Consider the following 18,304-nt stretch of genomic DNA (forward strand, 5'->3'; position numbering starts at 1 on the left):
GGAGCCCTAGGGCCCTCTGAGGGTCTGGGGCCCCAGGGTAGTTGGTCTAATTCAGTAAAAATCATGGTATTTGCTTTCTGACATATCATAGACAACGTTAAACACACACAAGCCCCTAACTTCCATAACGGACATTTCTTTATATAATGTAACATTAAGTTATGTATGGAAGGATTATTTGAGGCACACAGAGAATAAAAGAGTGCCCTGAGCAGCAGTATGAATGTAATATGCAATAATACATTTTACACTTTATTTTAAACATATATAAGTGGATATGTCTTACAGTTCTTTTTGTTTTATCATTTAACAGTTTCTTCCCATCTGCAGCCGGCCTCATCAGTAATGCCTGAGACCCCACTGACACGGACTCTGTTCCACCCATGGACACTACACTTTATACTAAGGTGAAATCCCATAATCTTATACTTGCACATTTGTGATCTTTGATCTGAATATGATACGTTACATTAACGCAACTTTTTATTATTACAACTGTACTATTATTGTTATTATTAATAGTATTAATTGCACACTGCATATACTGTTTACTCCTGGTCAATATTTTGTACATTTCATTTCATTCTGTTCAGTTTAAAATTTAAACCTTTAGCATCTCTTCTTGCTTAGAATATCTTACATATTCTTACATGTATTTGATGGTAAATTTCTTTCTTTCTTTTTTATATGATTAGGATTACTTAATTTTGTGTATATCTTTTGACTGTTATGCATCACAACACCAAGGCAAATTCCTTGTATGTGCAAACCTACTTGACAATAAACATGATTCTGATTTATCTCTGTATCTTGATAACAATGTGTTATTCAGCATAGGTGAAGGAGGACTGCACACAGACTTGTTTGTTTCATCAACCTCTTCATTTCATCAAACTAGACTTAACATTGTACATTGCATTCAACCTCCACTGTTACATAATTTAATTATTTATTGCACATGTCACATTTAATTTTTGCAACATTTCTTTGTCCACAGCACGGTCCATATTTCCTTTGTGCAGTCAATATTTCATTTCAAGTTTTAAATCCCATTTCAAAACTATTATTATTCCATTCTGTACATGGATTTTCATTTCAGTACTACTTTGTTTATTTTATTATTTCATTATTATTATTACCTTACTCTTGTTATATTTATCTATGTTGCGTTTGTGGGAGCAAACACCAAGACAAGTTCTTTGTATGCTTGCATACTTGACCAATAAACGGATTCTGATTCTGATTTAAACAGCATTGTGCTGAATCGAAGCCCAACGTTTTCGACTTGCGCCGTCATCAGGGGCCAAACAGGAATACTGGGTTGAAAACCACTTTTTTAAATACATTTCCAAACATCACAAGGCATCCTATAAGATAATCACATCATTTGGTAATCAAGCCATCATCTGTTTGCTTTACACATAATGGCAATGGCTAACATTCAGCACACACAGATGCACGAGTCCATTATTCTGTCATTATCATGTCCTCTATCAAGCAGCTTTATTGAAACAAGTATACTAGTTCACAACACCTTGTGTATACAACTTGAGTCCACAATCACAAACACGCCAGGGGGACTAAAATATCTTGTAAAGCTCACAGTGGTTATATGTTTTAACAGCTTTTTTTGTTTCTACATTCAAATATTGAAGAAATATATTGTTTTATATGGACAGTCAGCTCTGAAAAGTTTGGCTTTTTGCTTTAGAAGAAGTTTAGTTTGTGAATATAGAATTTGGCCAAAATATTAAGCAAATTAGTCAAAGGGAACTGCGAACAGAGACTCCTGCCATATTCAGTAAACGTCTATCAAGATGCTCTGCTCCGTACTGATGTCTGTCTGGAACACTACAAAGGTCCCGTTGCATGTCGGGTACACTACTCCCTGGGAGCTGACTGCGCATGCCCGACAGAAAACTCCATTATTTTTTTTGCTCGGAATCTGTAAGAAAAAAAAACACAGTGGGCAACTGTGAATTCGGGATTACATGGGTCGTTATGGTTGTCGGGATATATTTGAATATAAACGGGTTTAACAGAGCACAGGCCAAAGCAGCGGCTGGATAAGTGCGCAGGCAGCGGGGCGTCCTGCAGCCTGGCCGGGACGCTGTTAGCTCTGATAGCCTAGCTGGTTGCTCCGACAGCCAGGGCGCAGTAAAATGAAGCGTTACTGCCCTTTGTTTTTAACTCGGACTGGCAGACGGTGTACAAACGCTGACCGCCGGTCGCGCTAATACGCTATTTGAAAGAGAGAGAGATTTATTTCATGGTTATTTATTAACGTATGAACCGTTTTCAAAACATTATTTGGCTAGTCCGTTAGCCAGCCAGCTAGCTAGCTAGCTAGCTCACTCTTGATTATCCCGCGAGCAGAGAAAAGCGAAGAGTCCAAAAACTTCGCCAACACGGAGAGAGAGAGAGAGAGAGAGAGAGAGCCTGACGCAGAGAAAGGTTTATAGGTCCTGCTGCTGACACTAACGTTAGCTCACGGCTGTCAATAAGTAAGTGCAAGCTTTGTTATCTGATGCATAGTATTGTGCATGGCTCGTTTTGTCGTAAGAGTTTTGCAGCGGAGTGTTTTGTGCGCCTGACAGCTGTCACGACAACATAGTACAAAGTAGGGTGAGCTTAGCTGCTAGCCTAGCTGTTAGCCTGCCGTCTATCAGTCGTGTAGTTTGAGAGATTTTCTTCCATGACAGACTTTTACCTCAACTACGAATTCTTTTAAGATCTTATTTCAAGCTCCTTTCATGTCGCTGCCTTGTTGGCTTGCAAGTTGGTTAGTGTTGTATAAGGCAGCTGCTTATATTGTAGCAGAACATCCAGTAAACCACGGGCCTATCCAAACACACCCTCCCACTTCAAAGTAGCCGCAGCTTCTTCTGAACTTGTGTTCTTTCTATGAGAGAGATGCATCTGTGATTTGGTTTCTGAAGTGCCTTTTGGATCACATCATTTGCAGGAAATGGTTTATTTGATGACTTGTTTAACCCCCGAGATCTCATTGTCACGTTACATAATCCACCTCTACTTTTCTTCGCAGGCTCTCCATCTTCATCTAAGTCCTTTACTCTGATGTGAACTTAGCAAATACATCTGCAGGAGTCATCCTCTGAGTTGAGGATCTGCCTCCTAGCTTGGGCAGTTCAGGTGTTTTGGGGCATCAAGTCAGGTTTTACTGGCAGTCTGTGTGCTTCTAACCCACCAGCATGTACATTGGACAGTGGATACCCTAGCCAAAACAGGTCCTGGCTTCCCAAAGATGACAAGGTATGCAACATTTTATTTTTTTAAATTATTACTTTACCTTGACAGTGAGTTTATTTTTTTGCCATGGCCACACCCAGTGATTTGTGTTCATAATGTTGAAGACAACTTTCTGTTGAGGCTTGAATTGTCAGGAGCACAGATGTAAGGGAAGTAAATGTTAGTAACTTTGTCAGACCTTTTTGGGCATGTGGAGAACACCTGGATAATGTAGTCTCATTGAACTGGCATTGAAATAATCCAAAACATGTAATGAACAGCCTGTATTCCATGTATCCTTAATGATTCTGGCAGATTTCAGCATTTTACCAAGGCTAGATTTAGTAATATTTGGTATTTGACGTTGACACTGGGTGTTATGTAATCAGATGAACATGGGCCTCACATTTGGCATGCAGGTTGCTTTAATTAGAACATTGATATCCTGAAGAGCTGCAGCTGCAGAGACATTAGTTCATCCATTTATGCATGTATTTATTTACTTATTTAGTGCCTCACACTGAGCCGCAGCAAACTATACTGATACATGCAACAATCTATATTTGCATGTATGCACATTTTCAAAAGAAGTTGAGTTGTTGACATGGGGCAATAAAAATAAACTTGACTTGACTATTGCAAAGCTCTTTGTAACAGACTTACATGTTATAAGCACATGCAGAGTGTAATTCCAAAATGACGTTCAAATGTGATGCATATTGAACACTACTGAAGCTGTAAGACATCTTTAGCTTATAACTTGAACATGAACAATTTGCAACAACAAATGAATAGATTTTAGACAATGACATTGACTCTCCAGATAGTGAACAATGTAATATTCCAGCAAAAGGAATATATCCTGTGGCTTCTTGGATAAATGAAACTTCATTTGAAGGGATTGAAGAATAGATATGTTAATACCTTGCTGCTTCTTATTACTTTTTAAGGTGCTGGCAGGCCGCAGTTACAAAATGATGGGAGGCAGTGACACTGTCAGTGGGGACAAGGATGGGGTCCACACCGCTGCAATACACATCCCCATCGGCTGGCAGAGGACAGTGGAGAGTGGGCAGGTGATCTATGTCAGGTGCGTTGGTTCAGTTGAACAGAAAGTACGTGCAGATGTATTGTTGATGTATATAAATGTCTGAACAAATGATCTTGATTTTTAACACATATGAATATATACATATATGAATGTGTACCTGTGTAAGCCACATAATTCATTGTGATGAAGAGAGAGTGCTTAGTGATATTTTTTCCAACATATTTGGTGGATATTACCAGGAAAGATAACTGTAGCTTCTGCGACTTAAGTTTTAGAAATTTGTTCAAAGTAGTTTTTGCTTTACCCCCAAAAGCCTTTTTCCTTGTTTCCTTCGGGCCACATCAGGGCAGAAGAGGTTACATACTTATTGTTTTCTGGTATGGACACGTATTTCCTTGAATAGTGACTTAGGTCTAGCAAAAAAAATAATATTAGTAAAAGTATAAAGTATGTTAAATATGTAATTTTAATCATGCCATTGCTTAGGATCTATGCTCCACTCTGTATCAGGAGAAAGATTTTTTTAAAAGAATAATTTAAAAAAAAAATGTATGCAGCAATGATATTGTTAATATAATGTAACTGCAGCTTATTTGTATGAAGACTGTAACCTTGATTTGCTATCATATAAGTCACTAATGTGAAATAAATAAATATAGACATTTTGGAAAATACACTCAATTGCTTTCTTGCCCAGAGATAGATAAGACGATAATAGTGGCAGATTTCGTGGGTGTTTGGGAGCTCAGGCACCCACGAGTTAATTGCGATGACAATTGTCATCTCCCACAGGGAAATCATACTGTGAGGTGACCGTATCAGGAGAATAGAGCATAGCAGAGTTTCAACTGTGTGCTAAACCTGTGTCCATTCATATGTTAAACTGCCTTAGTATCCAATAACTTTCAAGCTGAGATTGTTGCAACCTGAAAAACACACCCATTCATTAACTACTAAACCTTAAAAAAAAACAGATAATTGTTTAATACAAGGAAGTTACCTATGTTGGATACCCCCTGGGCAATGATAAATCCAGTGCCTATAAAGAAGATTGATATCTCTCTAATGTCAGTACAGTAAATATGAAGCAACAGCCAGCAGCTGGTTAGCTTAGCATAAAGACTGGAAACAGGGGGAAACAGCTAGCCTGGCTCTGTCCAAAGGTGACAAAATCCACTACTGTCATCAGGGCAAATCCTCAAATCTCAATGACATTTAAGATATGTAAATTCTGAGGTGTGTTGGCAGCTCTGCAACTTAGAACTTCACTGTGCTTTGAATATATTTTTGTTCATATCATTTTCAATTTGCCTTGAGTGTGCTTTTACATTTTGTTACTGTCTTCTTCTTGTAGTCCTAGTGGCACTGCTCTTTCCTCTCTGGACGAGGTCAAGACGTATCTGTTGACTGATGGCACCTGCAAATGTGGTCTGGAGTGTCCACTCGTCATCCAAAAGGTATAGTTGGTCTATAAGCTTAAAATCTGTGGTGTGTGTGGTAAGGGTGGTGACCTTTTTGAATGCACTTACACAGTTTTAATCTAAATGTGGTACATATTTGGTACATTTTATTTTTTTTAAATCAGTTTGAAACAGTGCAAAGAGAATTTAAATTGCGTGTTATCTCCACTCCTCTACTCAGTCTACACAACAGACTGTACGTCAAACTCAGTCTGTCAAAATCATAAAATTTGCTGACAACACTACTGATCTCAGGCACTGATGAGTCAGTATACAGAAGGGAGGTGGGAGCCCTTGTCAAATGGTGCTCTGAAAACAATCTTGAGCTAAATGTAAGTAAAACCAAAGAGATGGTTATAGACTTTTGGAAAAACAGCAACAAGCTCAAGCCGATGGAGATAAACAGGGAAGTGGTTGAAAAGGTGGAGAACTTTAAATTCTTGGGCACAACAATCTCAAACACCCTGAAATGAGAAATTAATATGGACACTATAATCGTGAAATGTCACCAGAGATTGTACTCTTTGTGACAACTGAAGAAGTTCAGGGTTTCTCATGGGGCATTGGTATGTGAATACAACAGCACAGGACAGGGCGCACTGCGGCCAGGTCAGTTGTCTTTGATGTCCCCTCTGTGTCCTCTATCTTTTACTCCTGTATTCAAGGCAAGGCCCTCAGTGTCCTCTGAGCCCTCTCACCCAGCAAATTGTCTTTTTAACTCACTCCTATCAGAGAGAAGATGGCGGTACATTGGTACTAAAACCAGTAGATTTAAAAACGGTACATACCCACCTTGTGGCAATTTGTATACTGAACTCTTAACGATCTTGTGCCCCCCTCCGTTCAGGGTCGTCCATTTAAAGTGTAATGTGCTCTTTATATTTTCACTTTGCACTGCAACTTTAATTGTAATATGCACTTTACTTTGCACTTGCACTTTTCTGCATTCTGTAAAATCCTATATCTGTGGTTAGGCTGCTATGTGTTGTGCACTTTATATTTGCACAACACAACTGTCCTTTTTAATCTATGTCTGTGATTAGGTTGGCATGTAATGACTGAGGTCAGGACAGGGAAAGGGAATATTCTACTCTTTTATTCTTTTTACCTTTTACTTGTGTACTTTTTATCATTATTGGGTATGGAAGAAATTATATGTGTGCATTGTATTGTATTTTGAGCTGCACTGCACCAAAATCCAATCAACTTGTTGAAAGGGCAGCAAAGTATTGATTTCAATTGAAATGAACTAAGCAAAAGAGAGAAAAGTTGTTCAAGGGGTCTTATATTTATATTTAAAAAGGCATCTTATTAAAAACTGTAATCTAGGAATTGAACAAAACTCTGCCCATCTCTGCGTGGAATCATGGGTAACATGTCCTTATTAAAACCATGTGTGCTCACAGTCTGTAGTGATTAGCAGTGGTGCTTGAGTGACTGTGAATACATGAGTGTAAAATACCAAAACAGATGCCCTTAACTGTCTTAAATTTGATAAAATTTTATGCGAAGGGTTTACTCTGAATTCTGTCTAATCCTCTTTTATCTTGTATCCTGCAGGTTTTCAACTTCACTGTGGGAGTGAAGGTAGAACAGCACAGCCAGCCGTTAGGCAAAGCAGAGCAGGACATGACCAAACTGTGTAACCACCGCAGGAAAGTGGTAGCAATGGCCGCTCTGTGTCGGAGTATGCAGGCCTCACAGCTGCCCTTTGCCAACCTTCATCATCCAGGTAAATTCTGACACACTACAGATGAGACACGCCACTCTTGTACCCTGGTACTATCAAACATAATCTAACTACATAACAACAAATTAAAATAGCTGTTATATACTGATTCTACATGTTTGCTAAACAGATGCTGATCAGCATATGTATGAAATGTTTTTTTTACATCAGTGTCTCTGTAAGGTGTCTCCGGTTTATTTTTCTACCAAATCTGTTGCTCTTGAGGTTGAGTGTGCTGTGTGCATCGAAGTAATCTCTCATATGATCTCACAAATTTACTCTATGTGGGCGGGAAACGGGAAAGTCAGTATCATCATTGTGGTGGAATGAATTATAGATTAAATTTTAGTTTATGAAAGTATGGGAGGCTGTTATTACTGGGCTTAATCATCCAACCTTGCAGCAAACCATATGCCTCCAACTAGTCTTGCTCTCCCCTCTTTGCCCTCTCCCTATTAAACTTGTTTTGTAGTTTAATAAATGAATTTAATTTAAATGTAAATAACATCAAACAAATGGACGTCCCTAATCCAAATCTGTTCTGTAAACAAAACCATCACTGCTACTCTGAAGCCTGAAGTCATTTTGCTGTCTGGTATGTGTCTGTTGATAAGTCAACTTGAGCTATCAGAGAAATGGTGACATGATTCATAACGTTCAACTAAAGTCCATAAAAGAGCAAGATGGGGTGGGGGTGGGATCTGCCGGAGCAGGCAGATGGTCGGAAATCCTCCAGGAGCAGGTGGGTGTGTGATTGAAAAAACAAGTCCCGTGTAAACTTTTTTTTTTTTTCTGATGTGTTGGTCTGTGCTGCAGCTGTCAGCAACACAGAATTGAAACCACTCTACTGCACGCTAAAATGTTCTGTCCCTGTTGATATTTGATATTTTTCATATTCAGCAAAACTTAAGATGTGTGGTTGCTACAATGCTACAGTGTGATGTCTCACAGCTGTTTGTATTTATCAATATATTTTAAATATGAGTCAAAAGTCTTTCAGTTTGCAGAATAGTTCCATCATCTCTTTTGTCTTAATATGTCTGTTTATATTTTGACAATATATGTCAAGACACGACTCCATTTAACTTATTTGGCTCTTTTTGGCTTTTGATTATTTCCTGCTTTCTTGCTAATGGTCACTCAGATAATGCAGATCCACTGTAGTGCACAGACTGTATAGTGTCGGTATAATAACATTAAAATGAACATGATCACTTTGTACATATGAGGTTAGAAGGAGTTATGAATAATTAAAGTGAAACTAAATTGACTTTTATCGAGTGTTGTTAGATCTCACTCTCCTACTGATTTACACATCACACAGAAATGCATTAAGTGCCCCATAACAGACCCAAAAAACAACCCTTATGACCATGTACAAGGTTTATATGAACACATAAGGTATGCAGAATATATTACCCAAAAAGAACACAGGCTTTTGCAGAGAGTGTTTTGTTTTTGTGTTGCATACTTTGACACCTACACTGCTTGCACATCAACATTTCTAAAACTAAGAGTGGAATGTTTTTCTGCTCATGTTTGGCAGTATCTCTAAGGAAGGGTTCTTAGGAAAAGACATTTTATGAATGTAGAGAAAATGACTTTGGCAGAGCCTGTATTTAAACACTGTCATATTGGAGTAAAAACTGTTTAGTAAACGCTTGTTGTGTGTGTCCGTTTCCAGAGGCGAGCAGTGGAGTGGACAGCCGCAATCCAAAGAGGGCCGATGTGGAGCGGGAAGAAGACGACCGTGGCATCTACCATCCCAAACTCCATCCAGTTCCAGCTCGACCTCAAAACAGCCTCCACTCGAACCCCTGCGCCAGCCCTAAATCCTCCCACCAGTTTATTTACCCTTACAATGGTTCCTCCCCGGTCCTTCACACAGGCACAAACTCTCACCATCCCCTAGATGCTTTGAGAAGGCATCACCATCCTCCTCCTCTCCCTATGTCCTCCGCCGCTTCCTCCAGCTCCTCATTCCCAGCTTACAGTGCTGCCCAGAGGTCACCCCGCACTCCCACACCTCAGAATGTCAGTCAAGGTCAAAGAACTCCCAAAACCCCAGAGACTCCGGGTTCTCCTCGGTTAGGGCCCCTCTCTTCACCTCCTCCTTCTTCCCCTATGAACCTGGGTGGAGGAGGAAGAGGAGCACAGACTCTAGCTCATCATCCTCATGGTGTCATTGTGGGAGGCTCCCCCCTCTCTCCATCTTCTTCCCTCTCTCCCTCTGTCCTTAACATGAACTGTGTGTCTCCTCACCAGCGGTCCCGCCACCCTTCGGCCTCTCCCTCCCCTCTCTATGAGCAGGGAGGAGGCTCAACAGCAGCAGAAGGAGGAGGACTGATGGGAAGTAACTTGCCTCAGAGGAGGAAATCCAGCTCTTCCTCTCCACACTCCCCTCTCCCCTGTGGCTCCCCAAACCCCAGTCCCCACTTCCCCAAGTACAAGCTGGAAGACATCTTGGAGCAGTTTAAGAACTCAGGCAACAGCAGCACTAATAACCATCACATCCTAATCCCTACTAACCCCTCTTTACTGACCAACCAAAGCAGTAGCAACCCTCATGCTCTCTCCATGAAACCCTCAAAGAGTGCCATGAGTCCGACTCCCAGCACAGGACCACCAGCTTTTGGGTTGAACTCCACAGGGCCCTCTAGTTTACCTCTGGGGCCATATCTGAACCATCACCACAGCCATCAGGGCAAGATGCCACACCCAGCTTCTTTCCCTGCAAGTAGCCTGCTCTCTGCAGCTGCTAAGGCTCAACTGGCTAACCAGATAACCCAGGGCCAGAGCTCAAATGTGGCCAGCAGCCAGGTGAGCTTGCCGTCTTCTCTGGAGGTCTTGAAAGAGGCGCAGCAGCAACAGTCATCAAAGGTAACAAACAGCACTTTACATAACAGCCACCCTCCCTCCTCCATCGCTTCTACTAGGCCGCCCCAGCTCTCCCTTGCAGCAGCCTCCTCCGTCCTCTTTCCTCCATCCCACCCTCTGGCCCAATCCCTGGCTTCCTCCTTGCCCCACACGCCTCCCACAGCAGAGCGCAATGCGTCGCACAGGAAGAGGCAACGGCGATCTCCCACAGTACTCAGCATGCTAAGAGACACGCAGCATTTGGCTAATGGGCCGCGGAAGACCCCACCAGGAGACGCCGCTTCTGCTACCATTATCAACCTATCCTCCTCTTCCTTCCCTTCCTCCCCGCACTCTTCCTCTACCTCACCTGTGCAGAACCAGAACGCTGTCATGTTAGAAAACCATCATCATCTCCTCCCTGGGCAGACACCCAGGCTCCCTGCTCCTCGTCAGACAGCACACCTTTCCAGGCCTCCTCGACAAAGCGAGGCTCTGGATTTCACTACAGGCCTGACACCTGCACCTCTTAGCTTGGATCCACCAAACCAGCCTCTGTCTGCTCTGTTACATCTGCTCAGTGTGCAGAGCGCACAGGCCTCAGCATCCAACTCCGCTTCAACTCAGCCAGGATCTGTGCCTGTTGAAGAAGGTGGACACACTAATAAAAGGAGCCCCAGACTCTCGCCCTCTTCTCCTCATTCTAATGTCAGGCACCCACAGACTCTGTCACCGTGCCGAACCACTAACACTAATGCTCTACCCTTGGTGCCACAGCCGCTTTCTCCTCCCACCTCCTCTCAGTTCATATCAGTGCAGTCTCAATCACAGCCTCAGTCTGCTAAATCAAGTCCTCTACAGAGACATTCTCCTGCTTCAACAGTGCTGCCAAACTCAAATTTAGCTTTACACAACAGCAGCAGCCCTTTTCAGGGTATGTCCCCGACTCCATCAGACAAGCATCAACCAACTGAGAACCACATTCCTAAAATTGACTCTGTTTCTCAGGCACCTTTGCGGGATGCATCACCACAGGGCATTGTAGCAACAGAGATTGGCATTAACAGCATGGCTACATCTGAGGACCTGAGTCATCCTCAAAGCAGTGTCTCTATGGCGATATCCACCTCCCCGAAGCCACTTGATCTTAGCAACCATGTCCTGGCCCTTCTTGCAGCATCCTCCACTGTGCCCCAGGGGGAGGGCAGCTCCTCCGACCGTACAGCTGATGTTGTGTTGTCTTCCCAAGGAAACCACAATGCAGGTGCGAATGTTTTTCAGTTTTGAAGTGCTGTGATTTTAGTGAACTTTTGAATGCATATTGAAGTCATTTGGTTTGGAGAGCTTGGCAATATACTCAAAATGCAGCCATATATACATCAAGATCAGGCTTTACAGATGGCTTTATTTTGTAGGATAGTTAAGGATAAGGGGTACACATTTTTCTCTCATGTTTGCACCCTCTATGGGTGTTGCTCTGGATCAAGTGAGTATATGTGTTTATTTTATTGATGTGTCATTGCTAGCTTGGGAATCTTATGCTGTTTTGTAGCTGACTGCCAGTGTTTAAAGTGTAACAGTCCTAGGTCTGAGCCTAACTCCACCCACTGCATAATTTTGAAAAATGCTAAAAAGTGGGTGAGGAGCTGAGAGGGCGGTGGGAGGGGCTGAGGAGAGGAGAGGGGAAGGGAGGGGAGGAGGGCAGCATGGCTGTGTGAGGCAGTAGGGCAGGAGTTGCTCAGTGACATAATAATAATGAGAGGAAGACAAACAGTGCAACGACATTTAAATGAGCCACAAGTCATTTCGCATTTCGTCCTGTAGCTCTTGAATTCTCCGGCTGTCTGTTCCTGCGGTTATCAGCTGGTAAAATCTTGTTTTAAAACGTTAAATCACAGTGTAACCAGAGCTGTTACTGAACCTGTCCAACCACAGCTCTGCAGCTGTGCTCCGCTGCTGCTCCAGCAGCAGACCTGTCAGCTGAACCTGACAGGACAGACAGTTTCAGCGGAGCTTCAGTTACACCACGATTTAAAATTTTAAAACAAGATTTTACCAGCTGATAACCGAAGGAATAGACGATCAGAGAGTTGAAGAGCTGCAGGGCGAGATGTGAGGAGGATTTCTGTTGTGTTGTAGCTGCCAGCAGCTCTTCCTCCCGCAGAAAGTCACAGACGGAGAGACCCCCTCCAACAGGCCAGCCCCACTGTAGCTGCTGTAGCTGCTGTTAGCTCCTGAAGCTGAAACTGTCTCTCTCGATCAGTATATCTTTGAAAATGAGTGCGGGGCTGGGGGAGGTTGATGTTAACGTTCTACCATTTATATAATTTCATGACACAGAGAATTCCCAAACGGTCGACTCTGTCCGCATTGGCTCCGCCTTTTCAGGGCTGATTGTAAACAGCAGATGACAGGTTGAGCCATTTTCAACCTATGAAATGCTGATTCTTACAAATTTGGTGTTAATGTCGATATTAACACCAGTATTGATGTGTTTCATCACAGTAGTCATAATTTAGTTTACAGCTAAAAAAAAAACAGTTTTAGTTTGCAGTACCTCTTAAATGCTGCCCCAGAGTCAAACACCAAAGTGCTGCAAACCACCCAACTCAAAATCCTTGTATAAAATTGATTAACAAGTCAGATTGAACAGAGGTGAAACATTCATATATCTCTCCCTCCACAGGGCCAGAGGAGCCTGGATGTGTGGACCAGAAGGTCTCCACAGTGACCAAACCTCCAGCAGCCACCAGCCCTGGACCTGCCATCTCCTCTCATCTTGGGGATAATCAGAGTCCTCCTACACCTTCATCTGTGGGCGACTCAACTGCTCCCTTACCTCTGGCAGAGGCCTTCCCCTTCATGAACCAAGAGCAGCTGCTTCAGCTGCTGTCATCCACAGGAGGTCTACCATCCCTCCTGGACCCTACAGTCCTGGCTTTGCACCTGGGGGGGCTGTGGTTGGGTGGGCAACATGCACAGATACCTCCTGCCAATGCTACACCACAACCACCACAGAATCTTGCAGAGCAGCAGCAATCAGAGCAGCAACAGTTACTGATACAACAGCAAGAGACACATCAGCAAAACCAGGATCAGCAACAGAAGCAACAACAAATAAACAACAATCCTCTCTTTCCTTTGTTGCCCTTGTTGAGTGGTGCCCAAGGGGAGTTGCCTCTGAACCTTTTGGGCCTGCTGAACCCACTTCCACCTCCAGCCTCAACCCCTACTCAAGGACAGGAAGCTGATTTGGGGTTAACAGAAAAACCTAGCCTTCAGGCTCTGCTTATGGCCTCCTTGTTGCTTGGGCAACAGCAGGCGCATTTGTTACCCCTATCTGGGCTGAGTCAGTTGAGTCAGGTCAGCTTGGAAGTTCCTCTCCAGCAGCCACAGCAGATCCCGACCACATTGGAGGGCCTCACCCTGGATAAGACCTCTGGCCTCCTGGATCCATCAACTCTACATGGCTCGGGGCTCTTGGAGGTCTCCCAGGGCCTTCTCCCCCTTCCTCCAGGAGCTGAGGGCTCTCTCCAAGCTCTGCAGTCTCTGCTCCTTCCTGCCGCTCTTCCTCCTCCCCATGCAGCCTTTCTGCCCCTCAGCCCCGCCCTACTCACTGCTGCCCTGAGCTCAGCTGAGCTCCACCCACCTCCCCACACCCAATTAGCTCCCACACAGCAAACCCAACATACCCAACCTCAGGTAGGCTCCCCTGTCTCCTTCAGCTCCTTCCTCTGAGCTTCTCCTAGTTTCCACAGAAAAACCTATGAGCTCATTTCCTTAACTGCTCCATTGTTTTCCTCTCTGTTAGTTGCAAACAAAAAAACATTTTCCTTTACTACTAAAACTCGTTTTTCTCTAACCCATTTTAAAATGGAGCCCTCACACTACATTTTGAAACAATTTTGCATGAAAAAATGTTAACAATTCTCGCATCCAAGTCATCTGACTGTTGTCTCTACATTTCTTTTCTCTGATTCACCATAATTTATTCATGTGAAACTCTAATACTCTACTCAACATGTGTGCAGGTACCTACTGATGCTGGTGTTGACACCCTCATCCCCCTATCTCTACAAGGCAAGGACAACCCCATCCTCCAACAGTTACTACCCACTTTGCTTAACCCTGCTGTATTAGGTGAGTTAGTGCCCACCCTCCGTAACACTTCAGATTACATTCAGGCCATATAATAGTTTTCAGTACTATGTTAGGAATTAAAGACATGACATTAACGAAGACCAACTGTTTTCACTGTTAATGCTTGAAACATTGAGGACATACTGTAGCAATAACAAGTGCTTCTATGAACTTTGTCTTTTGTAGGAGATCTTTCTGGCATCGCAGGCCTCCATAACATGGTGGGACTTGGAGCAGGTTCCATCCTCCTACCCCCAGTCCAGACCTCTGCTTTGGGCATGCCTCTGCTGCAGGGTCCTGATGGAGCCATCAACTTGCTCAACAATATACAGGTTGGTAATTGACATGTAGCTTAGTGGATGTAGTACATCAAAAGTTAATAAATGGGGATAATTTGCTTTATGGTTGTTTTTCATTGTTTGATCCAAACAATTCTTTTGGGATCTTTTGACTTTTACTGATTGCGTCAACTTTTTTCCTCCAGCTTAACCTTGCACCTCCCTCAGAAGGAGAGAAGCCAGTCCTGTTGCAGGAAACACAAAGCCCCGCCCCACAGGAAGACATTCCAGCCAGTCAGATCGCTCCCGAAGTGGTCCCCAGTCCTGTTCCACCTCCTGCCCCTGCCCAAGAACCTTCCCCACCCCCACAGCGAGGATCTGAGGGCAGGTCTGTTATCGATCCTTACACCTCTTTCATGGACACGATTTATACCTCCTTCCTTCAAGTCAATGCTAAAGAGCAGGAGGACGGGGCCCACTTGGGGCCATCTGACCCTACTTCACCCTTCTGTGCCTTACCGCCGGTTTCTTTCCCTGTGGAGCACCATACCCCGTCCACCTCTGTCCCAACTCTGCCCCAGGCAAGTGCCCCAGTCTCCCTCAGCCCACGTCGGGCTTGTTCCCTCCGCAACCCTGACTTATCCCGACTCAGCCTGGAAGCAGCTGCCCATTCGCCAGCCCAGGGGACGCCCAAACCCACTGAGGACGGGGCTACGTCACCTTTACAAAGGAAACCGGTCATGGTAGAGGGACATACCCATCCAGAGCCTCCTCTGCCACCCATATACTTGGAGGAGGCTAAGACAGACTGTACTGGGCCAGCTGCAGCTGTGTGCCCCTATGTGGAGGCAGGGGTGGATAGGCAGGGACATATTCCACAGGCGGGGTACCTTAGTCCCAGGGATGGTTGCAGTGGGAGGCCCAATGAGGAGACAGCTGGGACATTGCTGCACACCGAACAGGGAAGGGTGAGTGTCTGGATGTTCTGTTTCCTTCAAACTCAAAGGCAACATTTTATATCACAAAGTTGGGACTTTATTAGAGAAGTACACATTGATTGCATGGGAATAAACGGGGGTTAATAGACACCTAGCAGGTTAATCCGACCATTAGTAGAAAGACGTTGCATTGTGATTGACTTGAATGGCTGCATTTTTATGCCACTGATAGATGACTTTATGTCTGATTGTACCTTCCTAGGATCAAGCAGGAGCAGTGGGGGGAGCCAGAAGAGGAAGGAAAAGGAAACAAACGTAAGTTGTCTTATCAGTGGTTCATTTCTCAGACATGATATAAGCAGTGAATCACCTGGATAAATCCATATCTGGTTGCACTGTAATCTATCAATACATGATCATAATCTGCTCCATGAACTACTGTTATTTTGTGTGTCAGGCTACAGAATGTGTTAGAAGACTTCAGAGACATGGATGCTACAGCACTAGAGGAAACCAAGGCTACGGTAAGACCCTACCCCCCTCACAGATCTATAGTACTGGTTTAACTCTCAGCAGTACTGGTTGTTGATTACTCTCACTGGTGTCATTGACCTGTTTTGAGTCAGACTCCTTCCACCATAGTCTGTTTTCTGTCTTAAATGTTTCTGTCTCTTGTTCCAGACAGCACTGCTGAAGCCTGAGAGGTCAGTCCGTGGCAGGAGGAGACGAGGCGCAAGGTCTCAGAGGCAGTGATTGGTGGAGGGAGCTGTCAGTCAGAGCTGTTCACCAATCAAAGGCGGCCAGACGCCTCTCTTTTCCCCTCCATTTCTCCATCATCACCACTGTTATGACCTTTTCTTAAAAATTCAACTGCACTAATATTATGCCGTTGTCATGTCAACCATTGTTATGGCAACCACTATGGAAAAAAAAAAACATAGGAGAGATCTAGTCTGAAAAATTAATTTATAAAAAGTGAAAAAAATTTGAAGAGAAATGTGGATACTTTTTCACTTAGGTCTTCTCATAGGTCTAGTTCACAGAATAATGGTTGCTTGACGTGATCAGAGATCTGTTAATTATGGTTGATGTTAGAATTATATCAATGAGAAAACACAAAAAATAACAAGTACTGTTTTCTTCTCATCAGTGTGTTACTGTGAGTCAGGATAAAGCCCATCTACTTGAACGATGCTCTCTGTTGAAAGTGTGTGTGTATGTGTGTGTCTTTTAATGTGTCTGAGTGTGTGTTGGACAACAGTGCTATTACTGAGCCCCTCACTGTCCGACCGTGGTTTAGTTGAATTTATTATAATTTAATGAACGAGACCGTCTGTTAGTAAGGTAAAGGGCTCTTTGCAGAGACACACAGCGGTTGTATTTCAAAAAAACAAAAAAAATGTTCCTAATGTTTTCAGAAGGTGCTGAAAGAGAACATTAGAGGATCAGACTTGAGTTTCTTTTTTTTCTTTCACAGTATGAAATAGTCAAGAAAATCAAGAAAATAATTCGGTTCACCCCAGCGGGTTTCTGAAATTCCTTAAGCCAGTTTACATCAACCACTGGTCACACTTAAAGAAAATAACTGTTATCATGACTCCACATGTCCCGCCAGATGCCCTTAATATTTTGTTCATCGCTAATAATTTTATGAACTGAGAAAACATTTAATGTTTGTACAACTTTTAATCATGTCGGTAGTCGCCATGGTAACCCAACAGCTCACAAGTAAATTTGACAACATCCAGTTTGTGACATTTGCAAAGTCCACCGTCTCAATACACATCATCTGTCACACCTCAGCAGCCCGCTGACATTTCACATGCTGTTATTCGTTGCTGTGAAGAACTGTGTGACAGAAGATTAATAAATATCTGTTGACTTAACTCCCGCCCCGACTTCACTCTCCGGCAAAATGTTGGATTTTTAAATGAAGCATTTGCAGGAACCCCAAGTTTAAAGACAGTACAGTATGTCCTTTTGATTGGTTGAACGAATGGAGGGAAAACGTAAACGCAGAGAGCGATGATGTCTTAACGTGGATCTGTTGAGTCCGTGTGTTACTGTGGATGTGGAGTAATATCCTCCCTCTGTCTCCTCATATCACTGTTTGAGCTCTCCTCCACACACTGCCCTGCCCCAAGAGTACTGGCATCTCTAGCTGTATTTAAAAGAAAAAAAAAAGAATAAAGAAAAGTGAAAAAGAAAGCAGATTATGCAATTTCTACACTTGGAAATTTGTACATATGTACAGTTAATGTGTTTTATTTTGATTTTATATTGTTAGAGAAAGAGACAAGAGAGAAAACAATGAATTGTGAATTTTTCTGGGAATTGTAATTAAGTATTTTTCTCATTCTACCCCTTGCTTTCAATACTTATGTTTAAAAAGACGATTAAATTGTGGACTGTAGCTTTCTTTTTTATATGGGAGTCTTTTTTATTTAATATTAAACTATTTACAGAAAATGCACCTTGTGTTGATTTGTGTTGTGAAAAGGATGTGAGAAACAAACATGAGCATAATATTGAAGGCTGTTCAGACAAAACAAATATCAAGAACTGTAATATTTGGTACCTTTTTAAAAGGAAAAGAAGTTTCA

At 43.0% G+C, this 18,304-nt stretch overlaps 1 protein-coding gene across 1 annotated transcript; it reads left to right on the top strand.

Annotated features, from left to right (window-relative positions):
- The first annotated feature begins 1,877 nt into the window (after positions 1-1,877).
- On the top strand, positions 1,878-18,119 carry mbd6 (methyl-CpG binding domain protein 6). The gene is made up of 13 exons (XM_042408215.1): positions 1,878-2,504; positions 3,047-3,273; positions 4,200-4,339; positions 5,655-5,757; positions 7,321-7,492; positions 9,174-11,609; positions 13,032-14,047; positions 14,377-14,485; positions 14,672-14,817; positions 14,970-15,731; positions 15,964-16,016; positions 16,159-16,225; positions 16,383-18,119. The coding sequence occupies exons 3-13, from the start codon at positions 4,224-4,226 to the stop codon at positions 16,452-16,454; spliced, it is 5,052 nt and encodes a 1,683-aa protein (XP_042264149.1). The 5' UTR covers positions 1,878-2,504; positions 3,047-3,273; positions 4,200-4,223; the 3' UTR covers positions 16,455-18,119.
- Positions 18,120-18,304: the final 185 nt, after the last annotated feature.

This window comes from Thunnus maccoyii, chromosome 4 (assembly GCF_910596095.1).
Source record: "Thunnus maccoyii chromosome 4, fThuMac1.1, whole genome shotgun sequence".
Classification (NCBI taxonomy): Eukaryota; Metazoa; Chordata; class Actinopteri; order Scombriformes; family Scombridae; genus Thunnus; species Thunnus maccoyii.

What these genes read in the sequence shown, in the direction of transcription:
- mbd6 (XM_042408215.1), top strand. Translation starts at nt 4,224, where the DNA reads ATGATGGGAGGCAGTGACACTGTCAGTGGGGACAAGGATGGGGTCCAC. An exon ending in CCAAGGAAACCACAATGCAG is followed by an intron (nt 11,610 to 13,031) that starts GTGCGAATGTTT and finishes CTCCCTCCACAG; the next exon opens with GGCCAGAGGAGCCTGGATGT. An exon ending in TAGAGGAAACCAAGGCTACG is followed by an intron (nt 16,226 to 16,382) that starts GTAAGACCCTAC and finishes CTCTTGTTCCAG; the next exon opens with ACAGCACTGCTGAAGCCTGA.